The sequence below is a fragment of the Dipodomys merriami genome, unplaced genomic scaffold (assembly GCF_024711535.1).
Source record: "Dipodomys merriami isolate MVZ:Mamm:240054 unplaced genomic scaffold, mDipMer1.0.p SCAF_277, whole genome shotgun sequence".
NCBI lineage: Eukaryota > Metazoa > Chordata > Mammalia > Rodentia > Heteromyidae > Dipodomys > Dipodomys merriami.
The window spans coordinates 1,391,378-1,409,076 of NW_027204237.1; the positions used below are offsets into that span (position 1 = coordinate 1,391,378).

Sequence of the window (17,699 nt, forward strand, 5' to 3'; positions counted from 1 at the left end):
GCAGTTAGCAAATTAGTTAATTTGAAATCTCAGGAAATTCTGAGATTCTTACATAAGAATAAGGAAGGCTAGACATTTTTTTCTACACCCTTAATAATGAAAATTAAAGTATGGTAGGAAAAAGTTCAAACCATCTTATTGTACATCCAAGAGACTGTTTCGTTTCCTAACAGTGTGCTGTGGTGGCAAGGGAGTGAGAATATGAAAACCAGAGTTGGGAGTGAAAATTTAGATACTCAATTAGTACCAAGCAAATATATAAATATTAGGAAAAGGAAAAAAGAGGAGCAACACTTACTTTAAAATCTGCTAGCTGTTGGTTAATGACATCCACTTCGGTTGCCACTACCCACTGGAGCGCCTCTCCTTCCTCTGCAGCTGTAGTTGCATCATTGAGAACCTTCAATTTCCTATAGAAGTCCTCTACTCGACTCAAGGTCAGCTCCAGCTGTTCCTGGCGAGCTTTTCCTCTCTCGGTCAGTTTGCTGCACTGTTTGTTTAGGGCTTCTAGTTCCCTTTTGAGACCTAGTAAGTCCAGAGTCCCCTCTTCTTCTAGCATCTGTCGGCACTCTGCTTCAGAGGCTTCTATGTCTAACCTGAGGACTTGAATTTTGTTAAGGAACAGCCTTACATCCTCGATTTGTGACTGCAGGCTATCTGTGTCTCTGCCAATAGCACCCATGCCATCTAGCTCATCATCCAGGTCTGCCAATTGGGAAAACATCTCTCGGACTCGGCAGTGAAACTGGCCAATCCCCTCCAGTTTGTTTTCCATCATCATGCAACTACTATTCACTCTTTGCTTTACTTCTAAGAACTCTTGCTGGGTGACCTCAGCTTGATGTAAAAGTTGGGAAGCATCAGATCCATCGGGTGCATCTTCTACCAGCCCCTGAGTAAAGTTTCTTAGGTAGTCTACCTGAGGCTCCAGGGCCTGCAGTACTTCTTGTTGAGCTCTTAACTTCTCCAGATTCTTATTGCTACATGCTTGAGAGCCCAGAGCATCAAAGATTTCAAGTTGGTGTTTGGCTCCTTCAACTTTCTTTTCAATATTCTTAAAGCTTTCCTGAAACTCCTTGAGCCTCTGAGTCATTTCTTCTAGTGACCCTGTTTTTGCCTGTAGCTCCTCTGTAATGGCATCCATGCTTTGGTTGATACCAGCCTTTTCATCCCGAATACCATCCTCATCTGTTTCTGAGGAATTAATTAGAATATCAGCAGCACTATTTAGTATTTCCAGTAAGGAACGGCGTTTTTCTACGTCATTCAGCATGGCCTTTGACCGCAGGAGACCGGACTCTAACTGCACTGGATCCAGAGTAACCTGCAGTTCAGACATCTTGTTCTTACAATCTTCTATCCAAGGTACAAGGTCTTCCACATGCCACTGATATTTCTGAGCTTTCTGCATACAGTCCTTGAGCCTAGACTGTCTATCTGCAGTTTTCTTACTAAGTTCTTCCCAGTGGCTTTTGAGTTCAACCAACTGGTTTTGTAAAGTTCTCTTTTCTTCTCCAGGAGGCACAGAAAGCAGCAGAGATTCTCCCTCAGCCACAATCACTTCATAGGAGCCACTATGTTGATTAAGGCTCTTTTGAAACTCTTCGTTCTCCTGAAGCTGAGACTGCAGTCGTTCCAATTTTGCAGAAATTGGGCAGTTTTTTGCTTGCTGGCTTTGTTTGTCATATAACCAGGTCCTCAGCTCATCAAACATTTGCTGGAACTGCTGGGTGCTGGCAAGAGCTGCCTGTAGTCTGTTCATGCGATCAGCTGAAATAAGAAAATGAAATCAAAATCAATCAAGCCTGAACATGGCATTTAAAATATTTGTTGGGGGGGCTGGGAAGGTGGCTCAGTGGTAGAGCGCTTGCCTTGCATGCCTGAGGTCCTGGGTTCGATTCCTCAGCACCACATAAGCAAAAAGAAAAGAGCCAGAAGTGGCGCGGTGGCTCAAGTGATAAGAATGCTAGCCTTGAGCTGAAGAGCTGAGGGACAGCCTAGAGTTCAGGCCCCATGACCAGACCCCCCCCCCCCCAAAATAAATAAAATATTTGTTGTGGAAGGAATCTTAGGGGAAGGAAATAAATATTAACTGAGAGTATACTATAAAAGAGGCATATAACTAGACTTGTATACACATTATATCCTATTTAAATCTTGTACCAACCTTGTAAGGTGACCTGAGAGTTCTAAGCTAGTAAAAATTGACAGTCATAAATAATTCCAGAAAAATAAGCAATAAAGAAATGACATTATTTTTTCTTTTATGAGATCATCAGAAGAAGTCCAGAATATATTCTAATTTTGCATATATGCGTGGAGAGGGTTTATGCATGGGTATACCCAAAGAATAAAGAAACTAAGGGCCATAATAAAAAGGCATATGTAAGTCCACTTATTAGTATTAGTATACCTATGGGCATGTCTACCTGCTGACTTTGTGTTATAGCTTTAATATCTAGGACCGTGGTATGTAGAACTCCATACAGCATATGGAGCTCAGTGTGTAATAACCACAGCAATTCTCAGTCACAGGAATAAGGGCTAGATTAACATTATTATAAGCTCAAAAGCAAGCTAAAGTTGATCTTAGATTTTCAGGACTACTGCCACTTTCACCCTAACTTACCTGCAAGGTCTTCTAAACCTTGGAGTGGCAAGGCAACTGTGTCCAAACGCTTCTTCAGCTCATCCTTAAGATATGGCTCTCCAATGAGCAGTGAAAGTTCATCACACAGTGTTTGGGCTTCCTTCATCTCACAATCTAATTGCTCCAAGTCAGATCGAATCTCACTAGTTTCTTCCAGTTGCTGCTTTACTGCCTCAGGTTGGGTGCTGATGGCCGACTGGCTGTTTAGTCGATGTCCAACTGCCTTCACTTTCTCTGATAAGTCCTGTAGCAATTCTTGGTACTGGGTGCTTTTGACAAGAGTTTGGTCAATTTGGCTGGAACGGGAATTAAGTTTGTCCGTCAGCTCAATCCACTTCTGGTTGATGCTCTGGAGCTCTTTCTGTACTTGGCTGGTGGATGGAGAGACATCTCCAGGGCCTGTTAGGATGCCCTGAGCTGCCTCATTCAGCTGCTCATGCTGTTGCCTGCGTGCTTCAAATTCCTTCAGCATAAACTGAAACCAAAATGACACCAAGATGTTTGGACTGAGAAAACAGATCTAAAAACAGTGTCAAAACAAAAACTGATTTTGGATTGTGCCAATCCTCTTTTAAAAATAAGCCAGGAAACTCCAGGGATAAGTCTACTAGGCTAAGGAAGTATTACTTTGACAATTCCTTAATAAAAATTTATTTTTAAGTATTGGTTGTATCTATCTTACATTTTTTTTCCTTTGTCTCATTTTGTTTTAGTGTCAGTTACTAAGGTCAATCTAGGGTAGGAAACTATCTCAGCATTTATCAGCTTTGCCGTGCAACACCAGGCCTCTGATTTGTCTCAATGTCAGTTATATTACCAGTTGGGCTTCTCATTTCAACTCTCAATGCTTCTTCTTAGTTTCCTTGTCTCTCTTTTTCTCTCTCTGTTTTCTGCTCAAAGCTGGTACTCTACCACTGAGCCACAGCTCCACTTCAGGCTTTTTGGTGGTTAATTGGTTATAGGTCTCTTATAGACTTTTCTGCCCAAATGAGTTTCCAACGACAACTTTCGTATTTCAGCCTCCTGAATAGCCAGGATTATAGATGTGAGCCACAGTTTTTTTCTTAGTTTCTTTACCGAAATTCCAGTAGTGCATAAAATCTTTACATTATAATATATTACATTTAGAGAAAGAGCTTCTTTAAAGCTTTCAATTAATTTACTTTCCATCTTTTATTGCTCTCATCAAAAGTTAGAATTATGGACTCTTGTACCACAGTGCCTGCATTTAAATTCTGGCTCTGTCTGTCACTAGTTGCATGGCACTAGGTAAATTTCAAAAGTTTTTCCAACCTCAGTTCCTCATCTTTACAATTATGATAGCAAAATATTTATCTTGGCTGTTGGATAAATGATGTCTGTCACCTCAGTTGTGAGAAGTACAAAGGAATATCTCAGATACACAGGGAAGCACAAATAGGAGAAATGACCTAGGCATAAAGCAAGCCCCTATCTCAAAAAATCTTAAGCAAACAAACAAAAATAACAACCCAATGCTGCTCCCTGCCATATACCAATGCAAAAGGGCAGATGGAATAGCCAGTAGTAGAATGCCTATCTAGCCAGTATAAAATCCTGAGTTAAAATTCCAGTACCATCCAAAAAAGAAAAAAGATTAACTGAGCCAATTTAGGAAAAGTATTGAGCATTTGCACTATCCAAATATAAATAGGACATAACCTCAAGAAATAACAGATGTGTAATCAATAAACTATCAGAATGCTGTGAAAGCATGGAGTAAGAGTGATTTAATTTATTGGACATAACAAAAGGTAGAAGAGGAAAATCAGAAAAGCTACCCCAGAGATGACAGTAAAGAATAAATAACTGGGGGCTGGGAAGTTGGCTCACTGGTAGGGTGCTTGCCTCACAGGCATGAGGCCTGGGTTCGATTCCTCAGCACCACATAAGCAGAAAAAAGCCGGAAGTGGTGCTGTGGCTCAAGTGGTAGGGTGCTAGCCTTGAGCTGAAGAGCTGAGGGACAGCGCTAGGCCCAGAGTTCAACCTCCACGAACCCCCCCCCCACCACACACAAAAGAATAAATAACTGAGTACTGGTAGCTCATATCTATAGTCCTAGCAACTCAAGAGGGCCTAAGATTAGGCAAAGGTACAGAGCTGTAGGAAAGTGACATGTTAGAAAAGAACAAACTACCTGATACAGGTAGAAATACAGGCATATGGGGGTAGGACTAGAAATGAAGCTGGTGAGACAAGCTGAAACAAGAGGGTGAAAGGCCTTAAATACGGTCTTTAGCTGACTTTCTTCAATAGGCAACTAAGAGCCACTAAGTTTTAATACACTCTTTTTTTTTTTTTTTTTTTTTTTGAGTCCGGTCGTGGGGCCTGAACTCGGCCTGGGTGCTGTCCCTCAGCTCTTCAGCTCAAGGCTAGCACTCTACCACTTGAGCCACAGCGCCACTTCCAGCTTTTTTTTTCTTTTTGCTTATGTGGTGCTGAGGAATTGAACCCAGGGCCTCATGCATGAAAGGCAAGCGCTCTACCACTGAGCCACCTTCCCAGCCCTACACTCATGTTTTTGTTGTTGTTGTTAGTCTTGGGGCTTGAACTCTGGGCTTGGGTGTTGTCCTTGCACTCTTCAGCTCAAGGCGAGCGCTCTACTACTTCTTCTCTCATAAATGTTCAAATTTACCAGAGGTGACCTAACATCAAATGTTTCAAAAGGCTCGAACATGTTACTCATACTTTTGTGATGGTTTTATTATTGCTATTTTAAAAGTAATATTATATATATATATATATATATATATATATATATATATATATATATATACACACACATACTGTAAGTATCGATAGCAATTAATAAACATAAGCTCTTTAAAAATCTCAATGATTTTCAAGAGTATAAAAGGGGGTGTTTGAGACAAAAAAACTTTGAAAACTCCTGAAAAATATTTGTAAGTAGACTAACTAGAGCTCAAAAATTCTCTGGAGGCAGGAGTCAAAAGAAAAGTTTCTTTCAAAAATCACTCTTAGATCATAGGGAACTCTGTGAGAGGATGAAAAAATGAATAGGTTGGGGGAAGGGTAGAATGAGGAAAATGTTTTAAGCAGGATTTTATGGGAAATTATACAATTTTGACATCATAAATTTCTATGATATTAGAGGCTGGCAACAGTGGATCATGCCTGTAATCCTAACTACTCAGGAGGCTGAGAATGAAGGATAGCAGTTCAAAGCCAAACAGGCAGGAAAGTCCATGAGACTCTTATCGCCAATAAACTATTCAGAAAAAGCTGGCACTATAGCTCAAGTGGTAGAGCACTAACCTTGAACACAGAGAGAATCAGGGACAGAGCTCAGGCCCTAAGTTCAAGCCCCAGGTCTGGCAAAAAACAAAACCAAGAACAAAACAAATGAAGAAAATGACTAGGCATCAGTGGCTCAAGCCTGTAATCTGAGCTACTCAGGAGGTTGAGATCTGAGGATCGTGGCCAGCCTAGGCAGAAAAGTCCCCGTAAGACTCTGTCTCCAATTAACCATTCAAAAACTGGAAGTGGAGCTGTGGCTCAAAGTGGTGGAACACTAGCCTTGAGCAAAAGTCCTCAGGGACTATGCCCAGGCCCTGAATTCAAGCCCCATGATTGACAGAACCCCCCAAGCCCCAAAAACCCAAAAAGCAAAAACGAAAACAGCTGAGGAAAGTGAGCTATGTTTAGTGATATGAAATCTGCTGGCTGAGAATAATATTCAATCCCAGATTCACATCACTCTCATTTCTTTACTCTAAAGCATTAAGGTTTATGGCTCACCTGGACCTGTTGCTTCTGTGCATTCAACATGTTGGGGTCAATTGACAGGGGCCCCAGAACTCCCATCATCAGCTCCTTCTCCATTAGCCAGGGCCGGAGCTGAGATTCTGCAGCCTGGAAGCAGGCCAGATGGTTTGCAGATTCTTCTAGCTGCTTTTGCCGAGCTACTGTCACCTCAGTAGCCCTTTCCCATCGGGAATCTGTAGAGAGGAAATAATAGGATTCAGTTCTTGACTCTCATCAGCAACTGGCCTGATTGTTAATATATTATAGGAAATGACCCAAGGGCCATGATTTAACATTTGTAAAAATTAAAAATAACCTTTAAAAAATTTTAACTTAAGTAACAAAAACAGTTTGTCATCTTTTTTGGCATGGTGGTTACATGAAACTACAAGTATGAAACAACTATAGACAATCACACACGCAGAGTGCATATAAAAGTACTATATATTTTGTGATCTGAAAAACATTTTCATGCTAATGAATATCTAGTTACTTTACACAGAGTTCAATATAATGAACAGGTAATTTATCTAAACCTATTCTTTTTTTTTTTTTTTTTTTGATCATGGGGCTTGAACTCTGGGCCTGGGCACTGTCCCTGAGCTCTTCAGTTCAAGGAGAGCACTCTACCACTTAAGTTACAATGCCACTTCCAGTTTTCTGGTGGTTAATTGGAGATAAGAATCATGGACTTTCCTGCCTGGGCTGGCTTTGAACTATGATCCTCAGATCTCAGCCTCCTTAGTAGCTAGGATACAGGCATGAGCCACTGGCACCTAGCTAAGCCTATTCTTGAATTAGATTATTTCCAATTTTCATCACTATCCTTTCTTTAGTTTTTTTTTTTTTTCCTAGTCCTAGGGCTTGAACTCAGGGTCTGGATGCTGTCCCTGAGCTTCTTTGTGCTCAAGGCTAGTGGTCTACCACTTGAGCCATAGCACCACTTCTGGCGTTTTTCTGAATAGTTTGGAGGTAAGAATCTCATGTTCTCATGTAGTTACCTGCCCAGGCCACTTTGAACCATGATCCTTATTCAGTCTCCTGAGTAGTTAGGATTACAGGTGTGAGCCACTCCAACTTTTCTTTTTCTTTCTTTTTTTGTCAGTCGTAGGGCTTGAACTCTGGGCCTGGGTACTGTCCCTAGCTCTTCAGCTCAATGCGAGCACTCTACCATTTGAGCCACAGTGCCACTTGCACTTTTCTGGTGGTTAATTGGAGATAAAGAGTCTAATGGACTTTCCTGCCAGGGCTGGCTTCAGCCTCCTGAGTAGCTATGATTATAGGTGTGAGCTACCGGTGCCTGGCCTTTCTTTAGTTTTTTTTTCTTTTTTTTGTTGGTCATGGGGCTTGAACTCTGGGCCTGGGTGCTGTCCCTGAACTCTTCAGCTCAAGGCTAGCGCTCTGCCACTTGAGCCATAGTGCCACTTCTAGCTTTTTCTGCTTACGTGGTGCTGAGGAATTGAACCCAGGGCATCATGCGTGCAAAGCGAAGCACTCTACCACTAAGCCACCTTCCCAGCCCCTTTCTTTAGTTTTTGATCAAAGTAATTTGTCAGCTTGACTTGAACTAGAAAGCAAAATTGACTAACTCTGAGTGGAATTTCTAAAATGCCTTCTTATTCAGGTTCATTTTCTGATCCTTTAAGAATGGGCATCTTGTTTATAAAAACTAAGTTGGGTGTCAGTAGCTTACACCTGTAATCTTGGCTACTCAGGAGACTGAGATATGAAGATTGAGATTCAAAGTCAGCCAAGGCAGACAAACCTGAGACATTCTTGTTTTCAATTAACCAGCAAAAAGCTGAAAGTAGAGGTGTGGTTCAAATGTTGGAATGACAGCTGTGAGCAAAATAAAAAAACCACACCAAAAAAGAACAACAACAACAACAACAACAACAAAAAACAACATAAGGGAGAGTGCAAGACCCTGAGTTTAAATCTCAGTATTGGTGGAAAAAAAATTAGCTGATCCCAGTTTCTTGGGAGGCAGAGGTGGGAAGGATTATGAGCTCAGAGCTAGTTATTGTAAAAAGCTATTCTTAAAAATAAAATGAAAACTAAATGTCTAGGGGCATAGTCCAATGACATGGCCAGAATGAGTAAGGCCAGGGGTTCAACCTTCAGATTCTAGGATGTGCAGAGATTTTCTATTTGCTTTGGAGACAAAACAATTTAGGGAAGATGTGACACCCCTGTGACAACTTACTGAGTTCCTCTTGCATTTTCTTCCAGTTTTCTGCTTCTTGTGAGTTGGGATATGTCACCAGTAATTCAGCTAGGGCTTCTTTAACTTTTTGGATTTTTGGAGAATTCTGTTCCAATTCAGTCAGGAAAGCCTAGAAAAAAGAATATCAAGCACATCATGAACTTGTAGATAGGAAAGAAAGCTGTGTATGGGGGGGAGGGGGACCCTGGAAGACTGGGTGAGCCAATTACAGGCTCAAGTCTGGATCTATGAATGACTTTTTTTAAATTTTAAAAGATGTAACCGTACAGGCTTCAAGTAGTAAGAGTACCTGCAAGACCAAGACCTAAGTTCAATTCCCAGTGCCATACCAATTTTTTTTAACCTTTTACTTCAGTATTTACTTTGAAATGAAAATCTACATGCATCATGTAAGTTTTAAGTACAACACATCAGTGGAATCACAATTGTCACCTAAAATTCAAAACTGCCAAGATATGATAATAGCGCTGTTTTGGTAGTTCCAGAAGATGATGTCCTATGCTCAACTAAAATAGTTAAAAAAATAAATAAATAAAAAGGAGAAAATTTCTCATAGGATCTATTATTTTCTATCTTCTGACATTTTAAAAAGTTCCACGTCAATCTTAATAATGAATTCATAATAGTAGTGTTTTAGGTCCCTCAGAGTTGAAAAGTTTAGTTTCCCAAGAGTTCGGAAAGATGCTTGGCTGTCCTGTAGCATTACAAGGAAAATTAGACCCTATTCTCAATGAGCTCATGCTTCTGGGCTGGGCTAGTCACTTCTTGCAAATATACCTGGTTTTGTTTCTGAATGTGATTCATTACAATTTCTAATTTTACAGATAGGACAATTCTCCAGAAATCAGATTAAACATTTGGAAGTCAAATATACTGCTCATTTCACTCATTTCAGCCTGGAGCACTGGCCATGTCTCACTCCCTAGGTTGAGGCAGGGACACTGGTACAATAGTCCCTTCCCCTTAATATTGGGATGTAACTTGAGTAAACACAGTACCTTGTTAGATTCTGCTTGGGCTTTTACTGTTTCTGTCTTGCTTGGAGACAAAGAGGCATCCATGGCTTTCAGAACTTCCTCTTTTGATTCCAGCCACTGCAACACTGAGCTCGCCTCCTTCTGAATGTCCCCCATTCTGTTGAGGACAGTCTGGAGGTTTTCCTGACGTTCCTGGAGCATTCTCCCAAGTTTCTCATACTTCAGGTTTACATCTGACATGTCACATTGGATCTCCGTCAGATCTAGTATCATAGAAAGAGAAATCAGATTGGAAATAACTCTCTTCTTTGTTCTTAAAATACTTGACAAGAGTTTATACATCTCTCTTACTCCTTGTAGTCAATGAATGATTATCTTTCTCCCAAATTACAGAAAAGTTCTTGTTTATTCTTGGAAATATAGCAATGAAATTCCACTCTATAACCAATGTAAACTTAAAAAAAGGTTCTTGTGTAAACACACAGAGCAAAAGAGCTCTCAATCTGCTTTCTTGCTTTGGCATTATACTCAGCTGTAAACTTTAAAATGCCTGATAAACATGAAAACAACAAAAGTGAGGGAAGTAAAAGTAAGAAGTTAACTTTAGCATATTCTTGGATTCAATGGACTTGGAGCTCTTCTTTTCCCTCTTCTCTAAACTACAGAGAAGTCCCACAGCTAGACTGTATTATCTCTCTGCTTAGCCCACAGCCAGCAAAGAGACATCATAGTTGCTTGTTCCCTAGGTATTCTTCCTCACACCACTTTTGGCAGCTGTTCTTCCACATATATTGAAACAGATGCAAACATAAACACACCCAACACAGAAGCACTGTTGAAATGGCATTCTCACCTTTGCAGGTGTGGTATCCGTTTACACTGCCTATAGAGCTTCCTACAGAGGGCAATATGGAACCTGAGCAGAAGGACAGGGAGACAAACAGGGCAAGACCAACGTGTTAGGAATACATATATGCACTACATTTCCTTGTTGGTGTTCACTTTAAGCTTAGGTATCAGGAAGTTAAACACAGCACAAGACAACATACTTATGGAAAGAGACAGATCATATTAGCTGCCTTAAGTGTAACTTACGGTATATTGGCTCCTTAGCAGTAATGATTATTCTTTCTAGGGGAAAGTAAAATTCCCTCCCTTCTTTCCTCCCCCACCCCTCCCTCTCTTTTTGTCAGTAGTGGGGTTTGAACCTGGGCACTGTTGCGCAGCTCTTCAATTCAAGGCTAGCATTCTACCACTTGAGCCACAGCACCACTTCTAGTTTTCTGGTGGTTAATTGAAGGTAAGAGTCTCATGGACTTTCCTGCCTGGGCTGACTTTGAACCATGATCCTCAGATCTCAGTCTCCTGAGTAGCGAGGATTACAGGTGTGAGCTACCGGCACCCAGCTTCTCTCTCTCTCTCTCTCTCTCTCTCTCTCTCTCTCTCTCTCTCTCCTCTCTCTCTTTTCTTCTCCTTTTTTGTAGTGGGGGGAGGGATATGGTATTGGAGTTTGAACTCAGGCCTATAACAAGCATTCTACAACTTAAGCTCTAAACAATGTGAAGCAAGTACCACCAATGATTAGAATGAGGATTTATAATAAAGACAAAAAGAATGGAGCACCGATGGCTCAGGCCCATAATCTTTGCTAGTCAAAGGTGGCTGAAGTCAGAGCACCAAGATTGAAAGCCAGACTGGGAAGAATAATTCCTGAAACTCTTATTTCCAATTAGCCAAGAAAAAGACAGAAGTAGAATTGTGACTAAAGTGGTAGAGCACCAGCCTTGAGCAAACAAGCTAAGGGAGATTTGAGGCTCTGAGTTGAAGATCCAATACTAGCACACAAACACACAGAAAACCAAATAATTCTAATATCAATGTCTTTCATTATAATAAAAATGAATAATGAGTGGATGCTGTAATCCTAGCTACTCAGGAGACTAAGATCTAAGAATTGTGGTTCAAGGCCAGTCTGGGCAGGCAAGCCCAATTAACCACCAAAGAAAGCTGGAGATGAAGCTGTGGCTCAAGGGATAGAGTGCTAGCCTTGAGCAAAAAACCCCTCAGGGACAGTGCCTAGCCCCTGAATTCAAGCATCAGGACCAGCACAAAACAAACAAAAAAGAATCCAATAAATACAAGTACACAAAAAGCATATTAGTTTAATTAAAAGCCTTTCTTGATTTTTTTAAAAGGTGGAAATTCCTAGTTTTCCCTTTCATGACCTCTTCTGTTTTTTTTTTTTTTGGTCCGGTTGTGGGGCCTGAACTCTGGGCCTGAGCACTGTCCCTCAGCTCTTCAGCTCAAGGCCAGTGCTCTACCACTTGAGCCACAGCGCCACTTCCGGCTTTTTTCTTTTTGCTTATGTGGTGCTGAGGAATCGAACCCAGGGCCTCAGGCATGCAAGGCAAGCGCTCTACCACTGAGCCAACTTCCCAGCCCCCTGTTTTTTTTTTAAACTTCCCACAAAACAGAAATATTAAGTGTTGATAAATGTGGTTCATGAACTTTCCAATAAATTCTGCTTGGGGCTTTAGTTCTCTCTCTAAATGATCATAAACATATTCTTAAGTTGGTTCTTTCTATTTCATAGGAGTTTTCAAAGTACAAATTAGGATATGAAATTATAAAGATAAAACAGAAATATGAGAAACAAAAATAGTTGTTAGGATGTAATTATAAAACCTTAAAATATTAATGTTCTTATGCTTTCAACTAAAAATAGATCAAACAGAAAAAAATCTTGTTCCATTAAAATGTGGAAAATACTGCAATGTAAAGCCCATATTAGATTAGTAAACAAGAGAGGGTCCTAACAAGATTGCCCTAACTCAGCATGTGAAGCTTCATCCATGGCTGTCTAGCCATAGATGTTTCTTTTCGTTTGCTTTTTATTTGGTCATGGGGCTTGAACTCTGGGCCTGGGCACTGTCCCTCAGCTCTTCAGCTCAAGGCTAGCGCTCTACCACTTGAGCCACAGTGTCACTTCTGATTTTTCTGGTGGTTTATTGGAGAAAAGAGTTTCACGGCCTTTCCTGTGTATTTAGTTGATTCCCAAGTATTTAGTTTCTTTCTGAATATCAAGCTTGTAGCACCCAGGAATGATTAAAAAAAATAATTCATACTTATCCCTTTGACACATTCAAAAGAGAAAAGCTCAAGATAAAAATTCATTCTTCCATGGTATCTGAAGTTGTACATGGACCCACTAGTTCATTGACCCATCATAAGAAGAAATTCTGTAACATGGAACAATGTTACAGCAAAGGGGAGAAACATACCAGGCTGAGAAGGAAGATTGTTTTGTTGACCCCCTTTCTTTTCAGGCTCAACTTTGATTTTTGACTTTAATAAAAAGATATCTCCAAAGGCCAAAAAACAAAGAATGACATTTATTTATCACATTTCAAGAGCCTGTACTCACCTGTTTTGACTTGGGAATCTGGTGCTGTTATCTCCATGATGAGACTTTCTAAAGAAGTGCCTTTGCAATTGATTTCTTCCACCAAAGTTCCTTTACTTTTCCAGTCATCTAGAAGACCCTGGTTAAATAACAAGTTGCTAAATGTAACATCTGGGGACCTTTAATTCATCAACAGGGACTCCCCTAAAGTTCTGACAAGTATTAACAGACTCATGCTCATATTATGCTTATACATTCAGATATTTCATGCTCATATATTTGGGCATCTCATGATCCTGGTTTAACCAGTCAAGTTATGGGAGAACAATATCCTGGAATTTTCAGAAGCTTCTTCATATTCATCAAATATTGAGTATCTATTCTAAGTGAGGCACCATGCAGAACAACTAGATTCAAAATAGGGTTATGATACTTAAAACTAAGAGCTCAGATGGCCAACTGCATTATAATATAATATAGGTTACTAGAGAAATATGGACAGTCAATGAATTTAGAGAGCATAAGAAGAAACACATCTGGTGGCCACATGGAAAAAGGGGACAGTGTATGTGAAAAGAAAAGGGGAAACGATAACTAGAAGATAGTGAAAAGCTATATATTAACATGTAGAGAAATACATCTAAAGGCTACACTTTGTATTTGTCAAGGGAACTTATGTTAGATTTGAGAAAGAACTGAATATACCATTAAAAACCTTTAGTACTAGTATTTTCTCCATTGTGAAACAATAGCATCTGCTCTGAGATAAAAGAAGTAGCCAAATCATGCTAAGTCTCTAATAAGTGACTTGCCACAATAGAATTTTACTCGTTCCAAACCAGGGACATTATCTTAGCTTTCAGTCCCTATCCCTAGCTTCATAACCAATATACCTGGTAACTTATTGAATCTAAGCTATAGAGCTGTTAAAGTACAGAAAGACATAGAGACAACATCCAGCCAGCTCATGTAGACTAACTTCAAATGATTCATAGTCACTGCCTTTCAAATCTTTCATTAATCATTCTTGACTTCTAAGGACCACAATCTCAAAACTGACAAGTGGGATATTGTAAGTTTTTTTGGGAAATACAGTGACATTTTTTGTACACCATGTGAATGACTACTGTGAAGCTGTTTAGAACCTTAATACTTAGCATGTAGAAATACTGGTGGACTTTTTTTTGTTTTGCTTTGTTTTTGGTGTTAGTGGTGATGGTGAGGTATTATTAAAAAATTACTGAAACATTAAAGGCACTGTGAACTGAGGGAACTGGGAAATCTTTTTCTTAAGAATTTCCACTCTAAATAACCAAGTTCTTCCTTCTCATCTGCTTAAGATTCAGTTTGCTTTTATGAGAAAGTATGGACTAATACATGTGGCTATCTCAACAGCAGTAAAAAAGAGATTTGTCAGAGGCATAAGCAAAGACTGGAATACTATAAATTAAAGATGGTATAAAAGAGATTCTGCAAGAATGGGGGAAAAGACTGGTTCCTACCTTCAAAGGTATCTTTCAACTTTTTGATTCTAACTTTTTCTTTATTAGATTGAATAGTACTAGTTATTTTCTCCATGGCTTTCTGACATCTGTACCCAGTCACTTTTTCACATGTATCTGTCTAATCCTCAAGCATACTAAGGAGTGTAAGCTTTTCAAGGACTGGACTTTGACCAACCATTTTTAGCATGAAAGAAATAATAGGTAGGATTAGATGGGAATCAAATTAAGAGAATGGAGGAATATATATTCTAATGTAACAAACAACCTGGATTTCTTATACCATTTCCCATTATAACTGGAGATCACTTCATATAACTTCCAAATTATATCCTAGCAGAATTCATGGAGACACTTTTCTTTACCTACCTTCAAGTGTTCAATCTGCTTTTCAAGCTCTTTAGCACTAATGAAATTCTCTGTGGATGGAACATTCCCTTCAGTTTCTTTCAGCCACTTCTGGAAGGTCCTAATCAGCTTCCGGAATTCATCCAACTGCTCCTGGCAAGATGATGCATCTTTTTCTCTGTCAACAAAGATGTTTTGTTATTTGCCAGACAAAGTTTTCTAAAATGAACCAAAACTAGTTTCATTCTGTGGACTCTAGGCATCAGTTTTCTAACAGGGCCTTTCTTTCCCATAATATTTTCCATAGTAAATCTGGCTGAATAACTACATATAATGTAGTTTTGAAAGCATCAGACTAAGGAATCTGCTGCCCATGTTTGGACATTTCTGTGGAAAGAAGTGTTCAATTTCTGTGGAAAGAAGTGGTTAGTGTAAGCTAGAGTGAAAGTGAGAAAGCTAAAAGGAGCCTGCTATTTAGGTACTATGATACAATGGAAAGAATGCAGGTTCTGGTTCTCTAGTCTAGCCCTGTTAAATTTTAAGTATTTGCCTCTTTCAAGGCCCAACTCAATGCTGAATTGGAGGTCCAGTTAAGTTAGCAAAGTAGTCCTAAGGTTAGTAAGCCAGACATAAATCAAGGAAATAGTTTTAGCTGAGCGTAGCAGGGCAATCTCAGCTATTTGGGAAGCAGAGACTGGGAGGACTGCAGTTCAAGGCCAGCACAGGCAAAAAGTTAGCAAGACCTCATCTCATAAAAATAGACTTAGCAGGGCTGGGAAGGTGGCTCAGTGGTAGAGTGCTTGCCTTGCATGCATGAGGACCTGGGTTTGATTCCTCAGCACCACATAAGCAAAAAGAAAAAAGCTGGAAGTGGCGCTGTGGCTCAAGTGGTAGAGTGCTAGCCTTGAGCTGAAGAGCTGAGGGACAGTGCCCAGGCTCAGAGTTCAGGCCCCACGACTGGACCCCAAAAAAACACACACAAAAAAAATAGACTTAGCATAGTAGAGCATGTCTGTTATCCCAGGCATGTACCAACCTCAATCTTCCTACCTAGGCCTCTTTCTATGTAGGCTATGCTTGGGCAATTATGTGAGACTCTATCCAAACAACAGTTAAAGCAAAAAAGGGCTAGAAAACACAAGAGTTCAAACCCTAGTACCACCACTGAAAAAAAAAGTTTTGGAAATGACCATATCTATCAATCAATCAGATGTCAACCCAGAGTCTGCCTCAAACAGCTACAAGATACCAAGCATCAGAGAAACCTTTGTCTAACCAATTGTGCTAAGTGTTGACAACTATTTTTCTTTAGTCATTGAGGCATATGTCTGCTAAATCAAGATTGCTTTTATGTCTAAATCAAGACAAGAAGTCCTGCTCACATTCTTAAAACCTTATGTGACTTCTCATGGGGAATTGTGGATTTTTAATAGTAGTAAGCTAAAATCAGTCAGCCTCTGTCATATATTTCTTTATTTGGCCCCCAAAGAAGAATCTCAACACTCCTCCAAAACAGCAACTCAGTGTGGTCCAAACAAACACAAAGATTATAAATATAATCCTCAACCAGTTCTGGGAAGTCAACTCCAATCTCTCTATACTTTAAGTTCTGCCATAATCCTACTTATTGCCCTAAGTTCGTTTTATTTGTCCAGGTGATCTGGGCTTCCAGTCATATAGCAAAGAAGGTTGTCTCAATATGAGAAGGAACTCCTAATTGGTAAGAGAAAATCCCCAGAGTATCAAGTGGTTCAATAGTTTTGCCTCAAAGAGGCACTTCTGATACTCCTGTGGCTCCACAAAAGCACTAGGGATGTTATTTTTTCTGGTAATGGAGCAAGAAAAAACAGGTCTCTAACATGAACCAATCCAAGAGAAAACTCACCTTTCTTGAACTGTCTTCTGTAGCAATGTGAAGTCCTTTCTGAGGTTCTGTACCCTGTCCTGGTGTTGGGACAGGTCCAGTGCAAGGCCACAAGAGTTCAGTGCAGTGACTAGGTCCTCAAGGGCATTTAGGCTCTCCTGTTGGTCTTCCATTTCCAAAGTGAGCTCCTGTACAGCAAAGGAAACATATTAAAACGCTGAAGTTTATGAATATACTCAGAAATATGAGAGCTATCTATACCTCCAGGGAAAATTCTCCTTAATTTGCGAGAAGAAGGAGAACTAAAAAAAATACTTTGTTAGATCAAAATAATAAAAATGTGTATTTTCTCTAATATATGGAGAGTGGCTAGGAATCATAAAGAAATTTTGTCTCCTTTACAAAAATATTTGAAGCTTTGGAAGAAGACAACATAACAGAATGGCAGAATTGAAAAGTTTCGAGGATCAAAAAGATAATCAATGCAGTCATGGCTCTGCTGCTCACTAGCTTGTAATCTTTTTTTTTTTTTTGGGTCCGGTCGTGGGGCCTGAACTCTGGGCCTGGGCACTGTCCCTCAGCTCTTCAGCTCAAGGCTAGCACTCTACCACTTGAGCCACAGCGCCACTTCCGGCTTTTTTCTTTTTGCTTATGTGGTGCTGAGGAATCGAACTCAGGGCCTCAAGCATGCAAGGCAAGCGCTCTACCACTGAGCCACCTTCCAAGCCCTAGCTTGTAATCTTAAGCCACTAAATTTCTCAAAGCTTCCAGTCTCATCTGTAAAATGAGGCAAAACTACTATCCCTACCATTATTTAAACATTGTAGTTACAGATATTAACCAATGCAATTATACTTTCTGCCAACATCTTTAAATCCCCAAAAGGGAAAAAAAAAAAAGGAAATCTCATTAAATTCTTACCTTCTCCTGTAAGCTAAAGTATAT

The 17,699-nt window shown here is 39.9% G+C and overlaps 1 protein-coding gene across 17 annotated transcripts in view; it reads right to left on the reverse strand.

Annotated features, from left to right (window-relative positions):
• The window catches only part of LOC138837863 (microtubule-actin cross-linking factor 1-like), a 254,302-nt gene that overhangs the window by 103,500 nt on the left and 133,103 nt on the right, over positions 1-17,699 (reverse strand). For 15 of the 17 annotated variants that reach the window (XM_070036897.1, XM_070036896.1, XM_070036895.1 and 12 more), the window contains 9 exons: positions 16,776-16,942; positions 14,912-15,068; positions 13,062-13,179; positions 10,491-10,553; positions 9,659-9,900; positions 8,640-8,769; positions 6,428-6,627; positions 2,630-3,125; positions 299-1,770 (listed from right to left, as the gene is read on the reverse strand). In XM_070036897.1, coding sequence (XP_069892998.1) covers positions 299-1,770; positions 2,630-3,125; positions 6,428-6,627; positions 8,640-8,769; positions 9,659-9,900; positions 10,491-10,553; positions 13,062-13,179; positions 14,912-15,068; positions 16,776-16,942 — 3,045 coding nt within the window. The remainder of the gene's footprint in view (positions 1-298; positions 1,771-2,629; positions 3,126-6,427; positions 6,628-8,639; positions 8,770-9,658; positions 9,901-10,490; positions 10,554-13,061; positions 13,180-14,911; positions 15,069-16,775; positions 16,943-17,699) is intronic. The other 2 variants (XM_070036902.1, XM_070036887.1) reach the window with 1 other exon arrangement.